We start from the raw sequence: 23932 nt of genomic DNA on the forward strand, positions 1-23932 counted from the left end.
AGTTATGGCCAGATATTAATAGGTCAACTATACAGGGTTGCTCACGAGCCGCTCGATACTTACAATATCAGCTGGACGGTGGCGTTGTGGTCGACTTTCAAGGAAACGTCATGAACGGATAGGGTTATATCACAGTCGATGCACTTAACTGGAAAAAAAAGGAACAGGTCATTAACATCGGCAACTGGTTCAACCAGATTATTTTAAAACTTACCACTAATTAATAACGAAATTAAAGCGGGAAGTAGACTAGCGTTGAGGAAATTCATTTTACCTGAAACAAATTGGTACCGAAAAGTTGTAACGGTTGCGAACAATTTTTTTGGCAATTAGCGCGTGACGGCGCGATTTGTATCCGATTTGCGTAAGTAAAAAAATATATAAAATAATAAAATTTTGTTCATTTCCGGTCATATAGTTTTAGAATCTAAGGTTAAGATTTAATAAGCAAAAATTTTTACAGCGGTCGACGTTTCGGTTATTTAATTGCCTTCTTCAGGACTAGTGTTATTAACATCCCCTCAATTGCTCAATAGGGGGCTTAAGCAAATTTGCCAAAGCTGGAAAGATAAAATTTAGTATCTGGGAGTTGATAACAGCAATGCTGTCAGATTTATTTGTTCATATTTTGCACTTCGTATTTCCATTTATCCATTATCAGTGAACCAAAAGCACAGCGCAAAAAAAAGGAACTGTACTGCATCTTATTTATTGATTATAAAGAAAAAAAATATATTTTTTCCTAAAAGATGTGGGCATTAGTTTCTTTACGTTATTGGGAACAGCGTTATACCATTTGAGGAATAGATGGACTCAATTTTGCTCCATAAAATATACAAAAAATGGGAGAGTTTAAAGTCATGTACGGCTGATATTACATCGTGATTACATCTGCACGGCAGTGTAACAGAAATATTCTCTCTATAGATACCAAGAAATACAAAGATGATATTTCTTCATTTAGTATTTACAAAACTTCTGGATTCCTCCTGCGTCGGTTTTTGCTGAGTCAAAGTTTAAAAAACAGATTTGAAAAATTCCTACATCCTCCTTTTAAGTGAAAGCTTGATTTGACACTGATTGTAGTGTCGTGAAAATGATATTAGATGCTAATCTCCACGATGATGTAGGTATACATTCATGTATTTCATTTCATTAAATACAAACCTCATTAAACTCTCATCGATAAGACCTCTTCCATGAGAACAAATATGACCGTATATGACTATTTTCATCCAATATTTTCTGTCAACCTAAAAATTTTCCAAGTTTTTTTCATGAATTAACCCAACAACCATTTTAATGTAAAAATTGTACTTAAAATTAATGCTTTGTTTTTGCGGTTTGATTCTTGCGTCCATTTTAAGAAAAAAATATACTAACTATACTATATAACTAAAAATATAATTTTATTCTGGGGAAAAATTAGTTTAGTTTTGTATGCCTAAATTTAACTGCTCAAAAAACATGAAGAGAAAGTGGATTTTATTTGTGTTTTCAAAAACTAAGCAATAACATACGAAAAGAAGTCTAGAATCAAAAAAGATATATAACCTAATACGTATATGGGTTACAAAAAAGTCAGTTTTATCCAGCAATCACTCATTTTATTACATTTACGTACTATTTATTTTTAAAAAACATATACCTACTAAGTATTAATTTGGCCAATTTTAATTTTGAAAATTTCTCCTCTTTCTTCATGCCCAACCAATTAAATTTCATTGCAAGTTCATTTGAAATCAATGGGGCTTGTTTTACAAACTCGTAACTGCTGCTATCTCATTGACCTAGCAAGATAATAAAAAACAAGGCATGATGTCGGTAGACTACACAACAATGGTTCGTCCAGCTTAGAATTTATCAAATCTTATGTTATATATTACCATAAAGCTTCATTTATAGGAATTATTAGCTCTTCAGTAATAATAATACCACAAAAAAATAACTGAAATCAAAGCACCGAATGTAGTAAGCACAGAACACAAAATACTCGCCAAGTCGCCGTATACAACAAACACTCGTTAACTTAAAAACAGTACATCCAAATAAAAATGAAGTAAGAACACTTTACAATTCCACTTTCGTTATGGAACCATCAAAACCAATCCCAGAGGGCAGCACTATATAAAACGTTCGGCATTGAAGCGTTCAGCTTCTCCGTAGTTGCTGCAAATACTCGTTGGAAAACCCACAGTTAAACTCGGTCGTCCGAAGTATGCGAGCAGTAGTATATTCGCAGGACCGTGGTAAAACCCATCCCGACAGTCAAGTCAGTCTAACCTGAGATGCAACGTAACGAACATTTGTGGGAATTTGAAATTTTTTTTGAACCGTGAATGGACCGTTTTAAATTTCATTAAGCATTGATGCTGCGGGGTATTTTCGTATTTTCGATAGATCATCCTTTTTATAGTCCCAGCGACTATTATTTGTTTGGGTATTTGAAAAAGGACGAAGTTGAGTTAAAAGAGGCTGTTTTAGCTCAATTTGCAGACAAACCCAAAGAATATTTTTTAAAGGGATTGAGTGTATTGAAGTTAAGGGGGATTATATTGAAAAATAATAAAAAAATGTTACTCTACTTTGTTTCTTTCATATTCAGTCCGGGAAATTTTAGCGCTGCCCTCGTACTTGTATCCTGCATGTTAGTGTAGGTAAATAAATTCCTAGGACGGTCATGGAATGGTTACGGGTAAGGGTCTGCTCGGCAGGACGCACCATATTTCTGGTCGAAGTATACCAAACAACGTGCGATAATCTTGACTATGTAAATGGCTTCGGAAAACCTCCAAGCGTGTCGACTTGACAGTCTAATTACTATGGCTTCCCAGTGGAAATTCTAACAAGCTACGCGAATAGAATTATTTTTTAGACTCGAAGTGACGTCGCCAGACGGACGTTTCGGAATTGACGAATCGGGATTTAGACCAACATCAAACCAAAACTAACCTAAATTCGCGGATTAAGATTGTCTCTTATCGGATATACCGCTTAAGCCTCGCCATAAAGAACCTTCATTTATGGCTCGGTTTAGTCTATAAAAAATCATACCATGAATCTGTACGAATTATACGGAGCGGTTTTTCAGTACTTTATTTAAACTTCGGTCTTGAAATGCTGTTTTGGGGGACAAAAATTGTGTTTTTTATACAATCATATTCCTGTTACCCTTGCAGTCGATTGTGCTGAGAGGATATCGCTTGGGTGCGAAGGTGTCAATTATCGTTTGTTTCTCTAGAACCTTTTCATTCTGCCCTCGTACGACGGTGACCCAGTAACGATAAAAATATCCTACATCGATGCGTTTAGATCGGGCCAGCGCCTTGTTCGGTACGATTGTCACTTATGGGTCGATTCTGTGCTCGCAAGTAAGACGATCCGTAAGTTTACGTGGGGTTTCTGCTGGTAATAGACGAAGGATATAACAAGAAGCGGAAAAAATGCACGCAAAAAACCCCAATATATGCGCAATTATATGAAAAATTACGAAAATTAATGTTATTTTGCTTGTTTTGTAATTAAACCCGTTCTGCAGAAATCCAAAAAAATTTACCTCCAAGAACGGCCTATTTGAATAAATATAATAAGAAGAAAGCAATAAATGCTTCTTATACATAGACACACACGTTGCAAATTGCGAAACGAAAATCTTATAGCGACAAAATATTATTTGCGGGTATAAAAAAAAATTATTAAATCAACAATACCATCGATACATTCAACTCTACCAATCCTAGAGGGCAGCACTAATATAAAACTGCATGCGAATCGAAAGTTAAAGAAAATTATGTCTTTTATCTGTAAGCATACGTTTAAAAATGGAGAAAGATCGGACAGTATAAGAGTTTTGGAATACAGTGTTTCTAATTTATATAAATCCAGTTCTCTTGAGAAATTAGTGCCTATAAAAATTTCTGAAATAAAATAAATAAGAACTAAAAGTTCAGATTTTCACGAAATTATACATTTTCACATGACAATTGTTTCGACAACACCGTGTCTTTATCAAATGTAATATTTACAAACTACCTGGTACTATATATATAGAAAAATTACCATAAAACGTTAATTATTGTTGTTGCGAGAATTTAAGTTCAATAAAGGAGAGGTATTTAAATCTAATTGATCGTTAAGCAATACATTTGAATGTCTCATTTTGTTAATCTCCAGAGCTTCCAATAAATTTAATTTTCTACTTTTTGTGGCTGTATGTAAAATATCAAAATTGTCGTCAAAAATGTGTTTTTCTGTGTTAAATAATTAGAATCTAGACTATTGGCATTAAACGCTCTTTTATGTTCGTTTCTTGAAGGATCTATCTGTTTGTCCAATATAAATTTTTTAACAAGATCCGCAATTCAACCTGTAGGCACCTGATTTTTGAGATTTTGGACATTTCGTTTTATTGTTTTTTAAAAATTTTCCTATTGTTTTGTTAGTTCTGAAAGCTATTTTTAAACGCCATTTTGACAAATGTTTTGAAACTTTTTCACTGGGTTCTCCTATGTATGTAATTGTTTAAAATTGTTCGTGTTCTGTTGTCTGGATTTGTTTTTTATTTATAATTTTATAAATTGTCGACGTTGTTCAATGCAATTTGTTTAATGATATTAAGTTCTTTGTCGTAATTTTCTGTTGAGAGAGGCGAATTAAGGAGTCTGTGTATAAAAGAGTGAAATGCAGTCATTTTGTGTATAAGAGTGATTTGAGCTGCTATGTATGACTGTGTCCGTGTGTGAAGGTTTATGGTAAATGGAAAAATTTTAATTGTTTTACGTTTTCGTGATAGTTAGTCTATCTACGATTATGTAATGAGTTAATGTAATTTAAAAAAGAATTGAATTCTGTCCGTTCCAACAAAGGAAGCAAAGATATCATCCACGTATCTATCCACCACAGAAAACTTTTACTTAAAGGATGTTCTAGTATGATATTTTCCAAATTATCCATAAAAATCTCGCTAACAAAGGACTAAGTGGGTTTCCTATAATCAAACCTTCCTTAGAGATGAAAATCTGTGAATTAAATTCAAAATAATGTTGGTCTAAAAATACTATTAAGCAATCTAATAAATCTTGTTTCGCCAATGGGTTAACCTGTTTCCGAGTGAGGGTGAAATCTACTAAATCTGTCACATCCACAGTGAAAATCTGAACTTTTTGTTATTTATTTTGTTAAATGGATTTTCATCAAGGAAAAGCCACCTCAGTTCAATTTCTGAAATAGTTTAACAAATAGAAAATAGAAATAGAAATGGAAAAACAAATTTGTTGGTTATAATGTTGCCTTTTCTCACAATTCCAAAATTTCCCAGTTCTTTCTTTTACTGAAACACGCCCACTTTATTTTATTGGGTTAATTTATTAATCGGAGACACACCCTTTTCACGACACGCCCCGCCGACCTCAATATGTTTTTTTCTTCTTCTTGGTTGTTTTTGGTGGGCACATCAACTCTGGACACTCGCCCATTACCGATATCTCAAAAATTCAATACTCTAACCAGTTTTGCGATGGCCGAGTGACCATGGCAAGCGGTCTGAACTATGAGCGAGACACAGCATAAACAATATCTCCACATAATCAGGTAACCAATGCAAAATATATTTCACATTGCTCCTGGTTTGTATTTTATTATTTCCCTGATCAGGTGCATTGAAATTGCCACTGTTTTTCCTAATTATATTCAGGAACGAATAAGTTATACGAATAAAATAGTGTTATATGCTTATTCATTGCCTTCATGGAGAATTTACACAGCAAGTTGTTGTTGTAGTTGGTAAAACCCAGAATGAATCTCTTGCTTGGAAACCACAGAATATACGCTGCGGTAAATTATACGTAGCGTGCGCCCCTGGCAATATGGACGTGAAATTACCAAGTTGCGACGGGCAATTTTAAAAACGTTTCGACAAAAATTGGTACCTATACTCCGCGCCCATTAAACCCATTAAAGAGACCTGCGTACGTTGTAAACCGCAACAAGTGTTGGAACAATCGAACCTTAAAAAAAATCGGATTTAATTCGGCCGATAAAAGGACCAGCGAACCGCATCCATAGCGGATGATGCAACATCATAATTTGACCGTAAATTACGCTGAGTAATTGTCGTTATTTCAGATAGGACGTTGTGATTGTGACGGTTTTGCGATAATCGTTTATTCGATTTAAATCCTAGTGTCGTCAGTTTTTGGCATTTCTTTTTTAATCTTTTTAATTAAAAATTTGTAGTTCAAATTGTTAAAGATACCCAAAATCTCCGCAATTCGCTTTTTACTTTTTAAACATAGGTAGAATTAATATAAATTATTACATCAAATAATTACATCATTGTCAAAATAATAATAAATATAAAAAACACAACAAATTAAATAAGCAATAAAAAGTGAATTTTCTTATTCTTTTTGCATTTCAATTTTTTTAATTTAATTTTAACAACAATCACCTAAAAGATATTAGCTAGGCTATAAACTTAATAAGAATCAAAATATGACATATTTAAAAAAGATTTGAAAATAAAAAAATTAAACCAAACTAACAGACTGAAAAAATAAAAATAAGAGGAATAATAAAAAAACGAAAAAAATCTAACAAATAAAAATAAATTTTGCTTTTTGAACACCCCATGTATATTGGGAACCAAGTATTTTGGGACCTACGTTTATATTTTTATTTTTATTTTATATTCAATTAGATATAGATTTTTTTGTATATATATTTAGAAACAATTTTTATTTTTTTTTAATTAAAAATTCCCATTCGTTTTTTACTTTTTAAACGTAAGTAGAATTAATATAAATTATTACATCAAATAATTACATCATTGTCAAAATAATAATAAATATAAAAAACACAACAAATTAAATAAGCAATAAAAAGTGAATTTTCTTATTCTTTTTGCATTTCAATTTCTTTAAATTTAATTTTAACAACAATCACCTAAAAGATATTAGCTAGGCTATAAACTTAATAAGAATCAAAATATGACATATATAAAAAAGATTTGAAAATAAAAAAATTAAACCAAACTAACAGACTGAAAAAATAAAAATAAGAAGAATAATAAAAAAACGAAAAAAATCTCACAAAAAAAAAAATTGCTTTTGAACACCCCATGCATATTGGGAACCAAGTATTTTCGGACCTACGTTTATATTTTTATTTATATTTTATATTCAATTAGAATATAGCTTTTTTTGTGTATATATGTTCATTACCGACTTGAAATGTTACCCATTTAGAAACAATTTTTATTTTTTTTAAATTAAAAATCCCCATTCGTTTTTTACTTTTTAAACGTAAGTAGAATTAATATAAATTATTGTATCAAATGATTACATCATTGTTAAAATAATTATAAATATAAACAATACAACAGGGTTACCGGCAAAACTAAATCAATACGTTTAAAATGAAATAACATTAAACAAATTAAATAAACAATAAAAAGTCAATTTTCTTATTCCTTTTGCATTTCAACTACTTTAAATTTAAATTTAATAACAATTACCTAAAAGATATTAGCTAGGCTGCAAACTTAATAAGAACCAAAAAAATATGACATATTTAAGAAAGATTTCAAAATAAAAAAATTAAACCAAACTAACAGATAGAGAAAATAAAAAACGAAATGAATCTCACAAAAAGAAAATAAATTTTGCGTTTTTAACAATTTCGTTTTATTACAAGACTATCAGTGCGTCTTACACGTGAAAACCGTTGTTATCAATGAACGAATCTCGAAAAAATATATCGACTGATTTGTCCTATATATCACTACAGATAAGCGTGCTGTATAGAATTTCTCAATCGCAAGTTTTAATCGTATCGTATGATTTAAAAGTGACGCGTTCCTTTAAGATCTCTTAGAAGTTTACGAGAAAGTTTGTTACACGAAAAAGTTAAAAAGTCGCATAATAATATTTAACAGTCGCTGGTCTTGACCCGGACAATGGCCTTGACGATAGAAAAATATACGAGACGGTGATCGGGCAAATATTATTTACTGTAATTAATTGTTACATTGGCATGTCACGTCTAATACACGTACGCTATTTTTAGCAATTTTCAATTGCGATTAATCCTTATACCTAAGCTAAAAGTGTGAATAAAAACTGGGTTATATTTACAAGAAAAAAAGAGACACTTTTTTTTTTGCTAGAATGCTTTTTCGCCTTAGCAAAGTTTTTGTTAAACATATTATTCTACTCCACTTAAACTTTGTTAAACCACAGAACAGTCAAAACAATTCGAGTTAATAAAGATAAAACGCAGAGCCGTATTAAAGACAAATTCGTTCGCTTCCTATGATGACATTTTTAAAAAGATTTGCCATACCATGCACATCCTACACGGGCGAGTTTTATCTTTATTTTTATGTCAGGCAAAGTTTCAGTCCCAAACTGAGAGTTAACCTTCTGGTTTTCTGTCTATTCTGTGGTTAAAAACTTTCATGAACAACTTTATGCCTTTCCGGTTCTTTAGTCACGAGTTTGCGAGCAATGCAACGAAGAATTTCTTTGATACAAGGCAATACGATACGAAAAAAGTATATATTGCCCTTTTTAACAAACAGAAAGGTTCAAATATTTATTAAATTTACAAAAAAAAAATGTATCCCCCATAATTTTTTTTTTGGAAAAAATGGAAAAATAACCCCGAAAAAGTATAACGGCGTAACACAGTTCAATTTAAAAATAATTTAATCTCTTTATTATTATTTTTATTAGTTAAAATGTGACTAAAATATTCGAAGTAATTTTTTTCTTGAGCATTTTGTCCTGCAATATACAGGGTGGGACATGTGAAAAAATTATTTTATTACGTATTGAAAAAAAAAATGAATTTTGGGGGGCGGCTAGGAGTGGGGGTAGGGGTGGGGATCTCGGAAACGGTGAGACCTAGGAGGTTCGCGTTATAAAAAATTGATTCAGAAAAAATTGTTGAGGAGGAAGCGATCTCAAAAAATAGTTTTTTGAGGTTTCCGGAGTTATTTGAGGTCGAATCGGGGCGCAAGTGTCACCGTTGCGTTCGGGGGCCCGAGCGCCGTACGGTGCCGTAAAAAGGGACCTCCCTCAAAATTGAGGAGGTTCTGAGGACGGATCGAAAAACTGAGTAGACGCGCCTATACCCAGGCATCTTTTTGAACCTCGATGTCCTATACCTGTCTGTGGAGTTTTTTTTTGAGGGTGCCTCCTCAAATTTCAAAAAGTTTGCTATCTCGGACGTTTACAGACCGAATCGGTTGCAAACCGGCATAGGGCGGTTTCTCGGGTCGGAAACACCGAATCCACCTTCAAAAATCACCTACCTAAAAAACTCAAAAATTTACCGTTTTTTAATATTGTCTTCGAACGGTGATATTAATGCTGTTCATTCTGATTTTAAACATCCCCAGATAAAAAAATCCATTGAAATAACATCTGGACATTTTCCAAGTTATTCTATTGATCCACTTTTACAAATCCACTGACCGAGACATATAAAAATATAATAATAATATAATAAAAATAATAATAATAATAATAATAATAATAATAATAATAATAATATCGGAACGTTGTTTTGTATTAAGAAATGCTAAACTTCAATACCCCTTGGGAATGGTTAAATGAAGCCAAACAGACCTCGAAGCAATAAATAGAAAGATAAGAACAGAATTTACAAAATACAGAAAACATCCAAAAGGATGTGTGGAAAAATGAATATACCAAGAAAGAGAGGAGGAATAGGAATAAAAAATGATGTGGACGCCTGCAATTAAGGTTTAAGAAGTTTTTTGTATGACCAAAATAATGAACTTCATCACGCTATATTGAGAGCGGATACAGGATATACACTTGTAAACTTAGGCGTGGAAAATTTTAAGCCTTTTGATACAAAAACTGACTATAATATGGTAGATTTATTAACGACCTTTCCAGAAACTGAACAGCTTATGGAACACAGGGTCCGATTATTCAAACAAGGCCGTGGTGGGTCCTTTCTCACAATTTGTTAATCGGTATAAAAACTTCCAAAAAATTAATCATCATATTTTCAGTAATTATAACTATAATTATAATTTATTTCGTATCTAATTCCAAATTTTTCATTTAAATTTTGAGGCTTTTCCTTGTGCACTTTTGATTTTAAGTATCCTCAGATAAAAAAATCCACTGGAGTAACATCTGGACATATTGCAGGTTATTCCACTCCTACAAATCCACTCACCGTATTCAAATATAATAATAATAATAATAATAATAATAATAATAATAATAATAATAATAATAATAATAATAATAATAATGATAATAACAATATAATAATAATAATAATAATAATAATAATAATAATAATAATAATATCGGAATGTTGTTTTGCATCAAGAAATGCTAAACTTTATCAATTAAAAAGGAAAGGAGAACAGGTCGAACTAGAACCAGGGAAATTTATTTACTCTATGACGTTGCTCTTCAATACTCCTTAAGAATAGTTAAATAAACAGAAACAGATCTCGAAGCAGTAAACAGAAAGATAAGAACAGAATTTATAAAATACAGAAAACACCATCCAAAAGCGTCAGTTGAAAGAAGGAATCTACTAACAGAGAGAGGAGGAATAGGAATAAAAAATTATGTGAACGCCTGCTATCAAGGTTTAAGAATGTTTATGTATCACCAAAACTTACAGAAAGATTCAATAGATCCAAGCAAGTCCTTGAAATAGCTGAAAACTGGAACGCTTTTTCCAGACTCTGAAGGATTTATGGAAACCATCAAAAGTATATCCTTAAGGAACAAATACCAACGGGTAGGTGCAGAAAGTGCAACAAGAAAAAAGACACCGTAGAACATATATAACCTAGCTGTGAAAACTTGGCGACAAATAAATATCTAGAACGGCACAACAACAAAGTTGCTGCAATAAACTTAACGATAGCACACAACAAGTCGGATATTACAGTTATTAAAAAACAATCCAGGGAAGCGCTACCAATTGACATATTGGTCCCAAATGACTCCAACATAGAAAACAAATTTAATGAAAAATTAAAGTAGTTGCGTCTATTTTACATATTTAACCACTTGTTTTGAACTTGTTGTGACTAACATGTTGAAATTTGCGCTTGTTGAAACCAAATCTGCCTGTCTGGCATATCAGACTGATTCTATTCGGGAAAGAAGCTGCTAGAGCAGGAATTAAATCAGTTTGAAGGCGTCCAAAAATTTGGTTATTCAAAATCCCTGCCCAAACATTTAATTTTTGTTGATGTCGTGTATGATTTTTAAAAAACAATGGGCGAATGGAACTGAGACTGAAACGGAGATACTTTCAACAGCCGTTTAAGAAAAAAAAATCGTTGCATTCGTTTTTATCGTTAATTTTCTCTGTTCTCTGTTACACCAAGTTCGCTAGCCTGCACTTTTTGCTCACTCGGTAGCGGTCTTCGAAAACGAAAAAAAAAACTTAAAAAACTTACCCTGGTCGAGGGTAAACGCAACCCCAATTTTCTTTCGCGTTAACCCACGAAACTAAATATACGGTTTATTTTTTACGAAAAGGAGCAGCGTGTAATTGAATAAATATGGACCGCGTCGCGCGAACACGCTGTATAATACGCCGTCGCCTTTTTTTGAACGTTGCAGGACGGTTTTTCCTGTGTTCCAATCGCGCGACTCACGCGAACTGATTGCTGGCTGACTGACGGCGATGCGTTTTGAAACGAGTGACCGCGAAATTTTCACTCAATGAGTACGCGTCGCCAGACGGCCTTCTCTACGAGGTGTACTCGATAAGTAAGGTCTGTTCATAGATATATGAAAGTGGCCAATTGCTTTTGAATGGGATTATCCATGGGTGGTCATCAACATACAATGCAACATGATTATTACCTAAAGCTTCGGAATTTTAATTCAGGTAAAATTGTAGTCCGTAATAGAAAATAATTTTATACCTACCTGTGTTTAATATTCTTTGGTTCGGTGTACTACTTAGTTTAAGTTTATTAGTAATCATTCTTATTTCGTGTATAATATATCTCAGGAGATGCTCCCGCCCAAATGTAGAAAACACTATTGTATAATAAACAAAGTTTATTTGACTCTCATTGAACGTGGCGCCAGCAAGCAAGCATCTTTAGAAGAAACGGATACATTGACGAAAATTCCAACATCAACTGTATGGAAAATTGTGCATAATCCTATTTCAGCGAGGAAAAAAAAGAGATGCTGACATTTTCTCGAGTGTATACGAGCAACAAAGCGTACCTACATCAGATATCTTAATTAGGAGGCCAATTATTTACTTGGATGAAACCAGGTTCGACACTTATGACACCCCGGAAAAGTGTTGGGTTGACTCAACTGATAAGTGTAAAACAAACGCGCCATCAAAAAGAGGTAAAAGAATAACTATTTTGCATGCTGGATCTAAAGATGGTTGGATTCCAAATGGATTTTCTCTGTCTGCGAAAAATATTAAAGATTTTTCTCTGGATTACTATGAAGACACCACCGCTGATTTATTTGAAAGTTGGTTTAAAAACAAACCGGTTCCAAACATTCCTCCTAATAGCGTAATCGTAATGGACAATGCAAGTTATCACAGTAGACAGTTGACTAGAACCCCTTCCTCGTGTGACACAAAAGCGACAATCCAAAATTGCTTGTATAATAACGACATTTATTTTCACGATAATTATACCAAAAAGCACTTAATTGAGGTTCTACAAAGCTTGAACCTACAAAAGGAATACGTCTGTGATAATTATGCAAAAAATCTAGGGCATATAGTTTTAAGGCTTCCACCTTAGCACCGTATATTTAATCCCATTGAACATGTTTGGCACCAACTGGAATCGGCCATTCGTCGTAACATTGTTTTTCCCCGTGTTAACTTTAATGTTCTCAAACTTATAGAAACCTAAGTTTTTAACATCCCTCCACAAAGTTGGCCAAATTATGTGAAACATACAGAAAAGGCGGAACAATAGTATATACATATTGCAAATAATATAGAACAAATAATAATTAGAACAGGCGATGATAGCTATAGTGATACTGATATATTATGTGAATAATTTGAAGTAATTTAAGTAGGTAATAAAAATAATTTGTGATTTTATTTTAGATTTGGACATAAATACATACATAAATAAATTAATGTTGTTTAGTATCTTTCCTAACAAAACCCCAAATAATTAAATTCTAAGCAAAGTACGGACCTGTTCGGCCATATTTCATTCTTATAGCTTGCCCGGGTCTTTCCTTAACCCTTTCGAGACGGCACTTTAATCATATAGATGGTTCCCCCAGACGGGCGTTTCGATATTGACCTAGAGACGAGCGTCGGATAACTCCGACAGTGAGAAAAAACATGAATATAAGGTTTATATTAAATTTAAAGGTTTAAAAAATGTTTTGACTAGGAAAAATAAATTCTTATATACGATTTATTGATAATACGTAGCAATAGATTATTTCTACATGACAAAAAAGCCACTGTAACTTAATCTAGTCAAAAACAAAGCAACTTAACTTGAATTAATAATAATAATAATAAGGGATCAGTGGACCAATATTCATTTACAGATAATTTTTTATTTCTTGGCATAAGTAAATTCAATGCTAGAAACACGTAAAATTCTGACGTGTCAAGATCCTTCCAGCCTTGTGAATTTTCCGCTGCATAACGATTAGTTTCACTCACAATCAAGTTAGCAATATCATCTGTGAAAACATTCAAAAAGTAATCTATTTCAGTTGAATTTTGACCAAGATTCATATCAGGATTTATTCCAGTTCGGTCATTTATAAATGCATGTTTCTGGGGCTTAAATTCGTTATTTGTCCAGTCTATTTGTATCCCTTCTGATGGCTGCATTTCCCCAACTCCGATGTCTTCCTTTACATTCCCTTCCTCTACATTTAATTGTTCTGTATCGCTTTCGTCCCCCAACACTTCATTGTCGCTTTCAAACGCCTCACTTTCACTTGTTGTACAGGGCTCATATTCACTCCCGCTAGCACTGAACGGTTCTTCGTCACTACTGACATAAAATTCTTCGAAATCATTTATATTTTTCATTATTTCTCTAGCCTCTCTAGGTTCTAAACCACAGAAATGAACTAACTAAAAACACGTGCAGGCCGCAGGGTGCAGGCGCGTAGTTCCCAATAATTCGATCGACGACTGTCGCGTATTTCCGTCGGGACCGGATATCTCCGACAATCGTCTCTTAGCCAAGCTAGCCGGCACGGAGTAACTCGACGGCAGTCCCACAGACACGGGAAATTTCAAATAGTGTCGGACTTAAACGACAACCGTTGGTAGAATTATATTTTAGTAAGACGTATATATCCGACACCCGTCTGGAGGCCAAAAAATAAAGAACCGGATAAATCCGTCGCTCGTCTCGAAAGGGTTAATTCGTATCAGTTAGTCACTTTCTTATACCAGACTTTTCACGAAATTAAATATTTTTATCTCTTCATCAAATGTGATATTTACAAACTACCTGGTACTATATATACCGAAAAATGACCATAAAACCTTAATGAATGTTGTGAGAATTTAAGTTCAATAAAGGAGAGGCTTTTAAATCTAACTGATCGTTAAGCAACACATTTAAATGTCTCATTTTGTTAATCTCCATGGCTTCCAATAAATTAAATTTTCTGCTTTTTGTGGCTGTATGCAAAATATCAAATTTATCGTTAAAAATATATTTTTCTTTGTTTAAGTGTGTAGGATAATTAGAATCTAGACTATTGTTTTTAAACGATCTTTTATGTTCGTTAATGCGTTTCTTGGAGGATCTACCTGTTTGTACAATATAAATTTTAGGACAAGATCTGTAGACACCTGTTTTTTCAGATTTTAGACATTTCGTTTTATTGTTTTTTACAAATTTTCCTATTGTGTTGTTAGTTCTGAAAGCTATTTTTAAACCACATTTGACAAATGTTTTGAAACTTTTTCACTAGGTTCTCCTATGTATGTCATTGTTTTAAATTGTTCGGGTTCTGTATTAGGTTTGGGATAAATAGAGTTTACCGTTGTCTGGATTTGTTTTTTATTTATAATTTTATCTATAATGGACGGACTGTAGCTGTTGTTCATTGCGATTTGTATGAAGATCCCGAACTTGATATAAATAGAGTAAAAAAATGTTAACAGTATAAATACCTAGCAAGCATAATTTCAGAAGACGGAACAGCAAAATAAGACATACAAAATAGACTGCAACCAGGAAAAAAGCTCCTTATTGTTTTGATCAGAAAAAATTTGGTTAAATACAAAACTGACAATCTACAAATTTATAGTGGAGCTTATTCTAACATATGGATGTGAGTGCTGGCAATTGACGGACAGACAGGAAAAATAAATTGATGGTATTGACATGAACGGACATGTGATGAGAATGGAACAGGACAGGTGGCCGAAAAAACACTACTGTACCAACCGCTTAATAGAAGAAGAAGAGGAAGACCCTTAAGGACCTGGAAGGAACGTATAGAACAGACAATGAAAGACAGAGCTATCCAGGAAGACGAGTGAATGAATTTTCTTTCTTTGCTGCTTTGCTTGCTGAAATGGACTACCTGAGAAGATCCTGCAGGATATCTAGAACACAACATATACGAAATGAAAACATACGTCGAAATCTTTACTTAAATTGTCAGCGTCTCAATCAAAGTCGCTTTTTAATTTAAAAAAAATCCAAATTTCTACGATATTACAATACGTAACATGGTGTCGTTTGAAACTGTTATATCTTAAGGCAAGGTTTTCAAATTTCGAAAAAATCAGTAAACCTCGATTATGGTTTTCATGGAACAGGTGTATATCGGGTTTCATTGAAATATTAGGCAGGCTTTTTAATTTTATCGAATTACATAGGGTTGCGAAATGTATTTATATGTGTGTGTGTGCATACAGCGTGCAAGTATTTTAATTTCAATTTTTAGCATAATAAATTAAATTAAATCTCCGCAAAGAGAACGTTTCCTGTTGATTTGCAGCATGCAGATAATTAATAACTATGTTTCTGTTTCTTTTTTCGAATGCAAATGTATTGGCATAATATTTTTCATTCTTGCATTCGATACAGAATAATCATATACTACTGGACCGTTAGATATTCGATGTTTCAGACAGACAAACAGTTAATCGATAGAATTGAATTACTTTATTATTGGCTGCTGTGCTTAAAACACTCGATTACGTCACAGACTAAAATGGACTGTGTCAGTACAGTAAAGTAGAAATTTTACTTACCGAGTTGGCTCAACTAACCAAAAGTTTGGTAAAGTTATTTGGCGTGAAACTGAAACATGGCCGATTAATAACGAAAAAGAAACGCCTCCTAGATTTTCCTAATTGCCTAGATTAATAATCTCGTAATGAATTTGCCGAATTGTTCTGACCTTGCGTCGTCCACGATCATTTTGTCCCTTCGCAGAATTGTAATTGGCAAATAGTGATTAAATTTTCCGATAAATTATAAAAAAAAACACGACGCCTTATAATTTACTTGAACCAATTATTTTTTTATATTGAGGGGTTTTTCGGGCCAGTTATAACTTTAATTTGGAGTCAACATGAGTTGCAGTAAGATATAAAACTCCACAGAATATTGGCATACAAAATTGTGATTTTTATTCTTTCACGGTTCATATTTCTGATTTAGGTAGCTGAATAACGTCTGCAACATTCCACCATCCTTCAGGGGCGACTATGATATGAACCTATGATAGCAAATGGTCACGTCCTTTGTATCAGAGACATCCGGTCTCGTTCAGCCTCAATACCGGCGTGAATTGGGGTTCCCAACAGTCGAAGTGCAACATAAATCCATTGACACAACCATCTTAGAAAAAGTAAAAATTTATAGTGCAAAGAATTACTCGCCAATCAACCAATCAATGGGCGAGTGCCTCAAGCAATGTCGTCTCACTGAGCTTAATACGTGTCACACGTTCACAAAATCAAATGTTTTTTGATTCTGTGGGGATTCTGTGGTGGAGCATTGCACGCGGTGGTTTAACCTCCGTTCCCTTGTATTCGTCCTCAAAAGTTTGATATCGGTTTCCACTGTGTGGACTTAGTGTTTTTAGTGTTCAGTGCATGTTTTCAAGTGATAATCGTCGTCGGCCCCGTCGTTTTTCCCTGTTCACGCCGGTATGGAGGCCGGATGGGCCCGGATGGTCCGCGGTGGAAGCGGGGGAAAGCCGATTTTTTTTGGTATCGGTCAGAATCGTTTTTTGCTAGCTGAGCAAATTATTGGTTATTTTTCTTCTTTGTACGTGGTGGTCATTGACCAGAAGCGAAAATCCTCGACGGAAGTCGGCAATGGGCGAATGCTCCTAGCAGTCGAGCCCAACATTTTTTTGTGAAACGCATAATTAAATTGAATTGATTCTGTGGGAAAGCCTCGATGGACATTGGTAATGGGCGGATGATCATTGCAATCCGCCCAACTGTTTGTGAACCGACGAAGGAGGAGTAATATTCTGTGGGGTGAATCTGTAGTGAGCATTGCATACCACTGGTTAAAGGCCTTTCGTTTCTAGCAGTTGCGATTCCGGTGTGAGTTAAGGGGTTTTAGTTTGTTGTGAGTTTTGTATACGGTTTGTAAGTATAACATAGGTTGAATATTTTTTGAAGATGTCGTAGTGTAGTGTTGGTTAGTTACCAACAATGTATGATCTTCAATGGATGTCGTCAATGGGCAGTCTTCCTAGTAAACGTGCCCAACATTAAGTTAATTGTAAAAAAGAAGAAAGATTCTATGGGTACGTGAGAGGTATTTGAGACCTGTTTTTGATAAAAATGTTGTCAGTAAATTTATTTGGCAGCAAGTGATATTACATGGGCTTACATAGTATATATAACGTGAACACTAGTGAAACTATCGAACTCTTCTCAACTACCAAACACTGTGGCACCAACAGAAAAATTAGTTCTTGCAAAAGGTTCCAACTTCGTCCTTGCCCCACGTATTATGCAGAAAGAGGAAATCATTTTAAATGTCGAATCTATTCTAAATAAACTGCCATCTCAAACAACTAATGAAATTCGATTTGAAACCGCCAAAAATATCCAAATTTCCTAAACTACGGATCCTAGCGTCAACCTAAAACGGTCTTACGTACTCTATGGAACCTTAAATCAGTTATTAAGGCTTCTTCACTATCATTTCCTAAGATTCACAAACCAGGATTACTCCTACCTATTGTCGGTACCATAGTTTCTCCGACATATTCTGTAGCAAAATATCTTTCTTCTATATTAAAACCCTATACAGAGAAGACTGATAGTTTCCGACGTAATTCCATTCATTTCATTAAACAATTAAAATACATTATATTTGATCAAAACGGTATTTTGGTTAGTTTTGACGTAGAATCCCTCTTTACTAAAGGCCCTATCCCTGAATTTCCCAATGTATATTAAAATCTGAGAATCTGGAACCAAACCTTATCATTTATGGAAGCTTCTGACAAGCAAGCCCTCGACATTTTCCATCTAAAACCAAAATTATGGAAACGCCATGTTGATGATACTTATGTTATTTGGCCTAACACACGTTTTATCACTGAATTAGATACTAATAATAATAGCATAGATATAGACATAGCATTAGGTGAACCCAGAACCTCTTTCTAATAATTTCCGCAGAGATATTAAGAATTTCATCACAGGCTTGTCTTGTCACTTGCCACTTAAAATATAATGTTAAAACCACATGTCCAAAAATCTCTCAACATCTTTGATCTGCCAAAGACAAAATTTCGGTTGACATACATTAGAGAGACAGGACGGAAAATATCAACTAAGCTCAAAAAACATGAAAAGGCCTTAAAACTACGACAGCAATTGCCGAACAGAATCATAAAATCGGACATTATTTGATAAAACTAAAATTCTTTCATGTAATCAATTCTTCTACCAATGAAAAATCCCACAATCCATGGAAATCTATAAGCTACCAAACAACCTTAACCATGACTCACCCGTTTCACCAATATTGGAATCAGTCTTTAGCTCCGCTTCTTTCAAACAATATATAAGCAGGTCCAGAGTAGAACGCGAGTCGGTTTCAATTTTTTTCTGAAGAAACCAACAGGATGATTGGTAACACTTCAGCTAGTTTGATTAAATTCTTAAATTGAATTGAATTGAAGATAAATTGTACGTACCAACTGGCTATTTGACATTCTGTAGTCTACAATATCAAGATCAAGTATTATGGCGACTACTGCTTGTTGTATGTTATACTGAGGGGTTAAAAAGCAAAGGTCTAGCGTACAATTATTATTTTCATTTATTTCTCAATGTATACGATTACTACTTACACGAACGAATACAATTACATTTTCACGTGTTTCTTTACAGGTTTATTTTTGTCATCTAAAAGGTTCAAATTTACAGCATCGGTGAGACGCGTCCCATGGACGATCGGACACATTAGTAGTTCGTCCACCATCCGAAACATACCGAAACGAAACGCCAAACACGCCCCCGTTGCGATCTACATTCGATATATACATTTTGTTAAAGCGTTATACATACTTACAAGTAGAATTAGTAACTAGATAATAGCTTATCGGCCACGTACGTGGGCGAGTACGAGCTAATAGTAGGAACTTTGGTTTCTTTCGGGGGCGCGAAAATAGCCGCCCCCTACTTCGATCTTCGCGTACCGACTACGGAGGGCCAAGAAGAACAAGATAAATAGAAGCTTTGAACCGTTTTACCGTTAAAATTATTTGATCATGGGAAAGTTTATGAAAATCTGGTTTAGCGGCGACATTCTGAAAGTGAGGTTAGAATTTTTAAAACGCGGCTTTATCGATGTTTCTCCTTATAGCTCTGCGTAGTACCGGCAAGGAAAATCATAATCAGACGTATAATTTTCCTCGGTACCGATGTTATACTTTATTTGCCGCGGGCTGCTTCTCACGTGAGCGATATACAAAAATAATATGACATTTTTTCGTTCTAAATCTAGCGTGTATACGGGGTAGTATATCCCGGGTCTTTTCCGTCGTCTTTTTGTTGCGATAAATGAAAATTGACCGATAACCTGCCGTCACGCGACCACAGATTACCTAGGCACAGGCGTCTGGAAAATAAACTTTAACGAGCAACTTTGATAAGGTCTGATATGTGCAATTAACTACCGTTATTACATTTATTTATAATAACATGGGAAGCGATATATTCTGTTGCAAAAATCCGGAATAAAAAAGAATGAAGGTCATGACCACTGTTTAGCATCTGCGTTAATGGTAATCTGTGACCAAACGAATCGGACATCGCATAGATCGAAAGTTGAACTGTCGGAAAGCTTAACTAAAAACAAACACGTAACATCTTATAGTACCGGGTAGCTTAAATAAATAAAATAATACAATGACTCTTGGGAGCATCTTTCAACATTTATTTTGAATAAAAAAACGCGAAAATAACTAAAAAATATTACCGACATTGAGGTTATGTTCTGAGAAGGTATTATAAACTCGTAAAAACAGTTAAGTACTGTTTGGTACATATGTATTTAGGGAAATATATGAGGTATAACCTGTCTACATTGGTTTATACTGTGAAACCCGTAAACCATAGTTTCTCACCGAGATAGATATGTTCGTAAACTTGACTTAACCTCGAAAAAGACCTCGAATAGACGACAGACTCCTGAAAAAAACCTACCCTAATCCTAACCGTCTAACTTTACAAATGTACAAAGTATTAAAATTGATTGTTATCGATATAGTTTGTCCTCTCTCTATGTACAAATTTGTTTAAAGTAAGTTTTATATATTATTATATACGAATAAATCACAGATTTTTAGACCATGCCCTTGGACATCATCCTCACGGTGTTCTTCAAAGCTTGCCGTTTGTTACAGAACCATATTCTGATGACTTCGCGTTCGTATCCCAATTGGTGGGCGAGTCCCGTTATTTCGGTGCCTGAAAACAAATTACATTATAGTCTGTACTTAAACTTACGTTTGTTAAGTTTATTTTACAACTCACTCGTAAAACTTAAATCTCAAACGCTTTAAAATCGACACGACCAAAGAATATTCTAGATTTTTTTTTAATGCTGTTGGCCCATTCCGACAGAATCATTCGGCCAAATATTCTAGGTTCCGAAAAGCCATTTTCTACAACGCACGATTCCATGCAAAAAAGAAGCAATTTATGTTAGAAATATATAGGCCCAGCCAAAAATTATTAGCTCTCCATTATGTAATAATACCAGTTTTACATTGACAATGAATTGAAGTAATTGAAGTAATTTATTTGACGCCTCAAAATATGATTTAACGGTACAACCAACTTGTAGTATTTAGAGGTTATGTTCGACTGTTTTTGTTATTTTGGAACAATGTTTATTTATAATAATCCTTATTGGATTGAAATGTTTAAGACCTAGTTTGTTCTATAGAAAAGTAAAAATTATACAAAAATTAGGAAAAGAAAAGTTCCTCTGGGCGGTGGTCAGGCATTGGCTAGAAAATTAAAATAAAATAACTCTCATTTTCGAATACCCGAATCCACTAGGCACCATATATTTTGGAATTCCAACAGCTTCCTCTCGACTATTTTAAAGCAACTTAGTAATAAGTTAGCAAAATTTAAGTTTCCTTATGTTCCATGGTAATAGTTGGATGCACTTATTTATGACATAACCTTCCTTTTGGATTTATTTCAAATTTATGAAGAAATCCTCAGTGTAAAAGAAGCATTATAGCGTGAACCGAACAAAAGACATTCCGGTGTTACCTGAGGGGTGGGTGTTCCTTTCGAAATGCGCGTTGAGCAGCTCCAGAGCCTGGGGCGTGAACGACGTCCTCCGTTTTCGCTTTTTAGAAGGCTCGATCCCGATAAAATCCGTCAGGTGGTTCTGGCCGCTCTTGTACCTGTAATCGCAAAAACTTTGGCGGTTCATTAATTTGATTCAACGCTTTGGTGCTCGCGCTTACTATACACGCCACAAAAAAAATAAAACGTATTTTTTTGTAATAAGTAATGTTATTTCTTTGTAGGTGCTCGATGTAGGCAACAAACCATACAGTGTGTTTTGCGTACTCGTGAAGGAATTAATTTACTTTGCTCAATCGATAGGACACTTTGCTCACAAACTAATTTTTTAATTTTAGTATACTTATCGTTTTTGAGTTAGGTAGCGTATCTTCAAACGGTGCGAAATAAATGCTACCCGGAATTTATGACTTACGTCACTCCAAAAGCATATGATATGTAGTGTCGAAAGGTCAATTTGATTTTGGATTTTCATGAATAATTTTTATAACGACTTTTTTAAACGTTGTTTTTTATACACAAGTTAAATAATTATATATTGAATGAATGAAAATTATCATACTCCCCCCCCCCCCCCCCAAACGAAATATCATTATTCAAATCATGACTACAAAAGTTTGACACTCTGTATATCAAAAGGTTGCCCCAGCATAACATTTAACACTCTGTATATCCGATATATATTTAATTATATATTTATGCCTAGCATTTTTTCTCATATCTTAGAGACAGCCTGCATGGCACCCATAGAAGCCCCCTAATCCAATATCACGAATATTATTACAAAAGTTATTTAGGAGAAATTTGACACTCTTAAGTGCGATATATATTTACTAATTTATTTCTTTACTTAATATTAAGCGTAGAATTATTCTGCAACGCTTAGAGACAGCCGTATAGAACCCTAAAAACTTCCTAAGTCAATATTACGAGCTAAAACCAAATTTAGAATTCAACATTGTGTAGGTCCGATATAAATTTACTTCGCAACTGAGATAAAACTTCGCTTACGTCACAGGCCCGTAGTACTAACCTTTCTTCCGCCTCTTTCATCCATCTTTCGAGCACCGGCTTGATTTTCTGCGCGCTCTTCGGCGTGATGTCCAATTTTTCAAACCTAACAAGCAAAAACGTCATTAGTACAGGGTGTTCATATATATTTTGACATCCACCTAAATGAAAATATCAACAAAAACAAATGAACGCCATGAAGATAAAAAAAATTAACAACTTCACTTTTTTTTTACATATAGAATACCCTGAATACTTTTGCTCAGGATTATCTCCTGGTCTTGATCTTCCGAAGGAGCCCTAATAACAAATATATTTCAGGGTGTCATGAAAATTTATAAACAAAAACAAAAAAATTCATTTTTGAATAAAAATTCAAAGTATTTCAAAACCGCCCAAACCAAATATAATGCAAACTATATTTCCCTTAAATCGTTTTAAAAGATACTTCCATGTTAAGTAAAAATATACAGGGTGTCCCATTTAAGAAAAGTTCATATTATTGATACCAACAGGAGATACTACAGAAAGAACCATACGAGTTTTATGTAATTTTTTTTTGTCTATAGGTGGGTGTCAAAGTATAAATGAAAACCCTGTACAGGTGGCGCTGCATCATTCTTTGAAGCGTCACAATGTTTGGCACAGGACACTAGCATACTTTCCGCGTTCGCGTGGTTGTCGCAGTAGCGTGCGATCGGGGGGTGAGATGCCAGTGCCCTGGCGCAAAAAACCAAACAACACTCAATATACACGCAGTATACTCTACGGTTATGGAGGGTGGGGATGTAATCGGAAGGGACAAAAACGAGTATAGTAAAAAAGGACGTACATTGCTTGCTGTTGGGCAGCTGCCACCATCTGGGACGCCAGGGCACTGGGAACAAAACCACACAGTCAGTTCAGTTCTTTCCACAACACACAGGGTGAATCACGGAGGAAGGCAGGTTTATGGCCATTAATTGAGGGTTATTTTTGCAAAATGCCTCTCTGGGCATTTAGGTTTTAAATTATCTTTCGGAATGGTTGATAAAATACACGGTATTTGAAAAAATGAACGGAGTGAACTTGTCTGCAATATGCCTGTAATAAGATT

At 34.2% G+C, this 23932-nt stretch overlaps 2 protein-coding genes across 6 annotated transcripts in view; both read right to left on the reverse strand.

Moving 5' to 3' along the window:
- LOC132703014 (cystinosin homolog) overlaps nucleotides 1-19223 on the reverse strand; it is a 29966-nt gene extending 10743 nt beyond the window's left edge. Inside the window, exons 1-4 of one of the 2 annotated variants that reach the window (XM_060672017.1) lie at nucleotides 19191-19223; nucleotides 19005-19137; nucleotides 215-274; nucleotides 64-148 (exon numbers count right to left, since the gene is read on the reverse strand). In XM_060672017.1, the coding sequence (XP_060528000.1) occupies nucleotides 64-148; nucleotides 215-274; nucleotides 19005-19137; nucleotides 19191-19208 (296 nt within the window). In that variant the 5' untranslated portion in view covers nucleotides 19209-19223. Of the gene's footprint in view, nucleotides 1-63; nucleotides 149-214; nucleotides 275-11467; nucleotides 11699-19004; nucleotides 19138-19190 lie in introns of those variants that run through there. The other variant, XM_060672018.1, reaches the window with a different exon arrangement.
- Nucleotides 19224-20411: 1188 nt separating this feature from the next.
- LOC132703013 (POU domain, class 6, transcription factor 2) overlaps nucleotides 20412-23932 on the reverse strand; it is a 159132-nt gene continuing 155611 nt past the window's right edge. Inside the window, exons 9-12 of one of the 4 annotated variants that reach the window (XM_060672014.1) lie at nucleotides 23669-23713; nucleotides 22859-22942; nucleotides 21787-21923; nucleotides 20412-20967 (exon numbers count right to left, since the gene is read on the reverse strand). In XM_060672014.1, the coding sequence (XP_060527997.1) occupies nucleotides 20843-20967; nucleotides 21787-21923; nucleotides 22859-22942; nucleotides 23669-23713 (391 nt within the window). In that variant the 3' untranslated portion in view covers nucleotides 20412-20842. Of the gene's footprint in view, nucleotides 20968-21786; nucleotides 21939-22858; nucleotides 22943-23668; nucleotides 23714-23932 lie in introns of all 4 variants that reach the window. The other 3 variants (XM_060672013.1, XM_060672016.1, XM_060672015.1) reach the window with 3 other exon arrangements.

Source organism: Cylas formicarius, unplaced genomic scaffold, assembly GCF_029955315.1.
Source record: "Cylas formicarius isolate icCylForm1 unplaced genomic scaffold, icCylForm1.1 PGA_scaffold_6__28_contigs__length_40554024, whole genome shotgun sequence".
Taxonomy (NCBI): domain Eukaryota; kingdom Metazoa; phylum Arthropoda; class Insecta; order Coleoptera; family Brentidae; genus Cylas; species Cylas formicarius.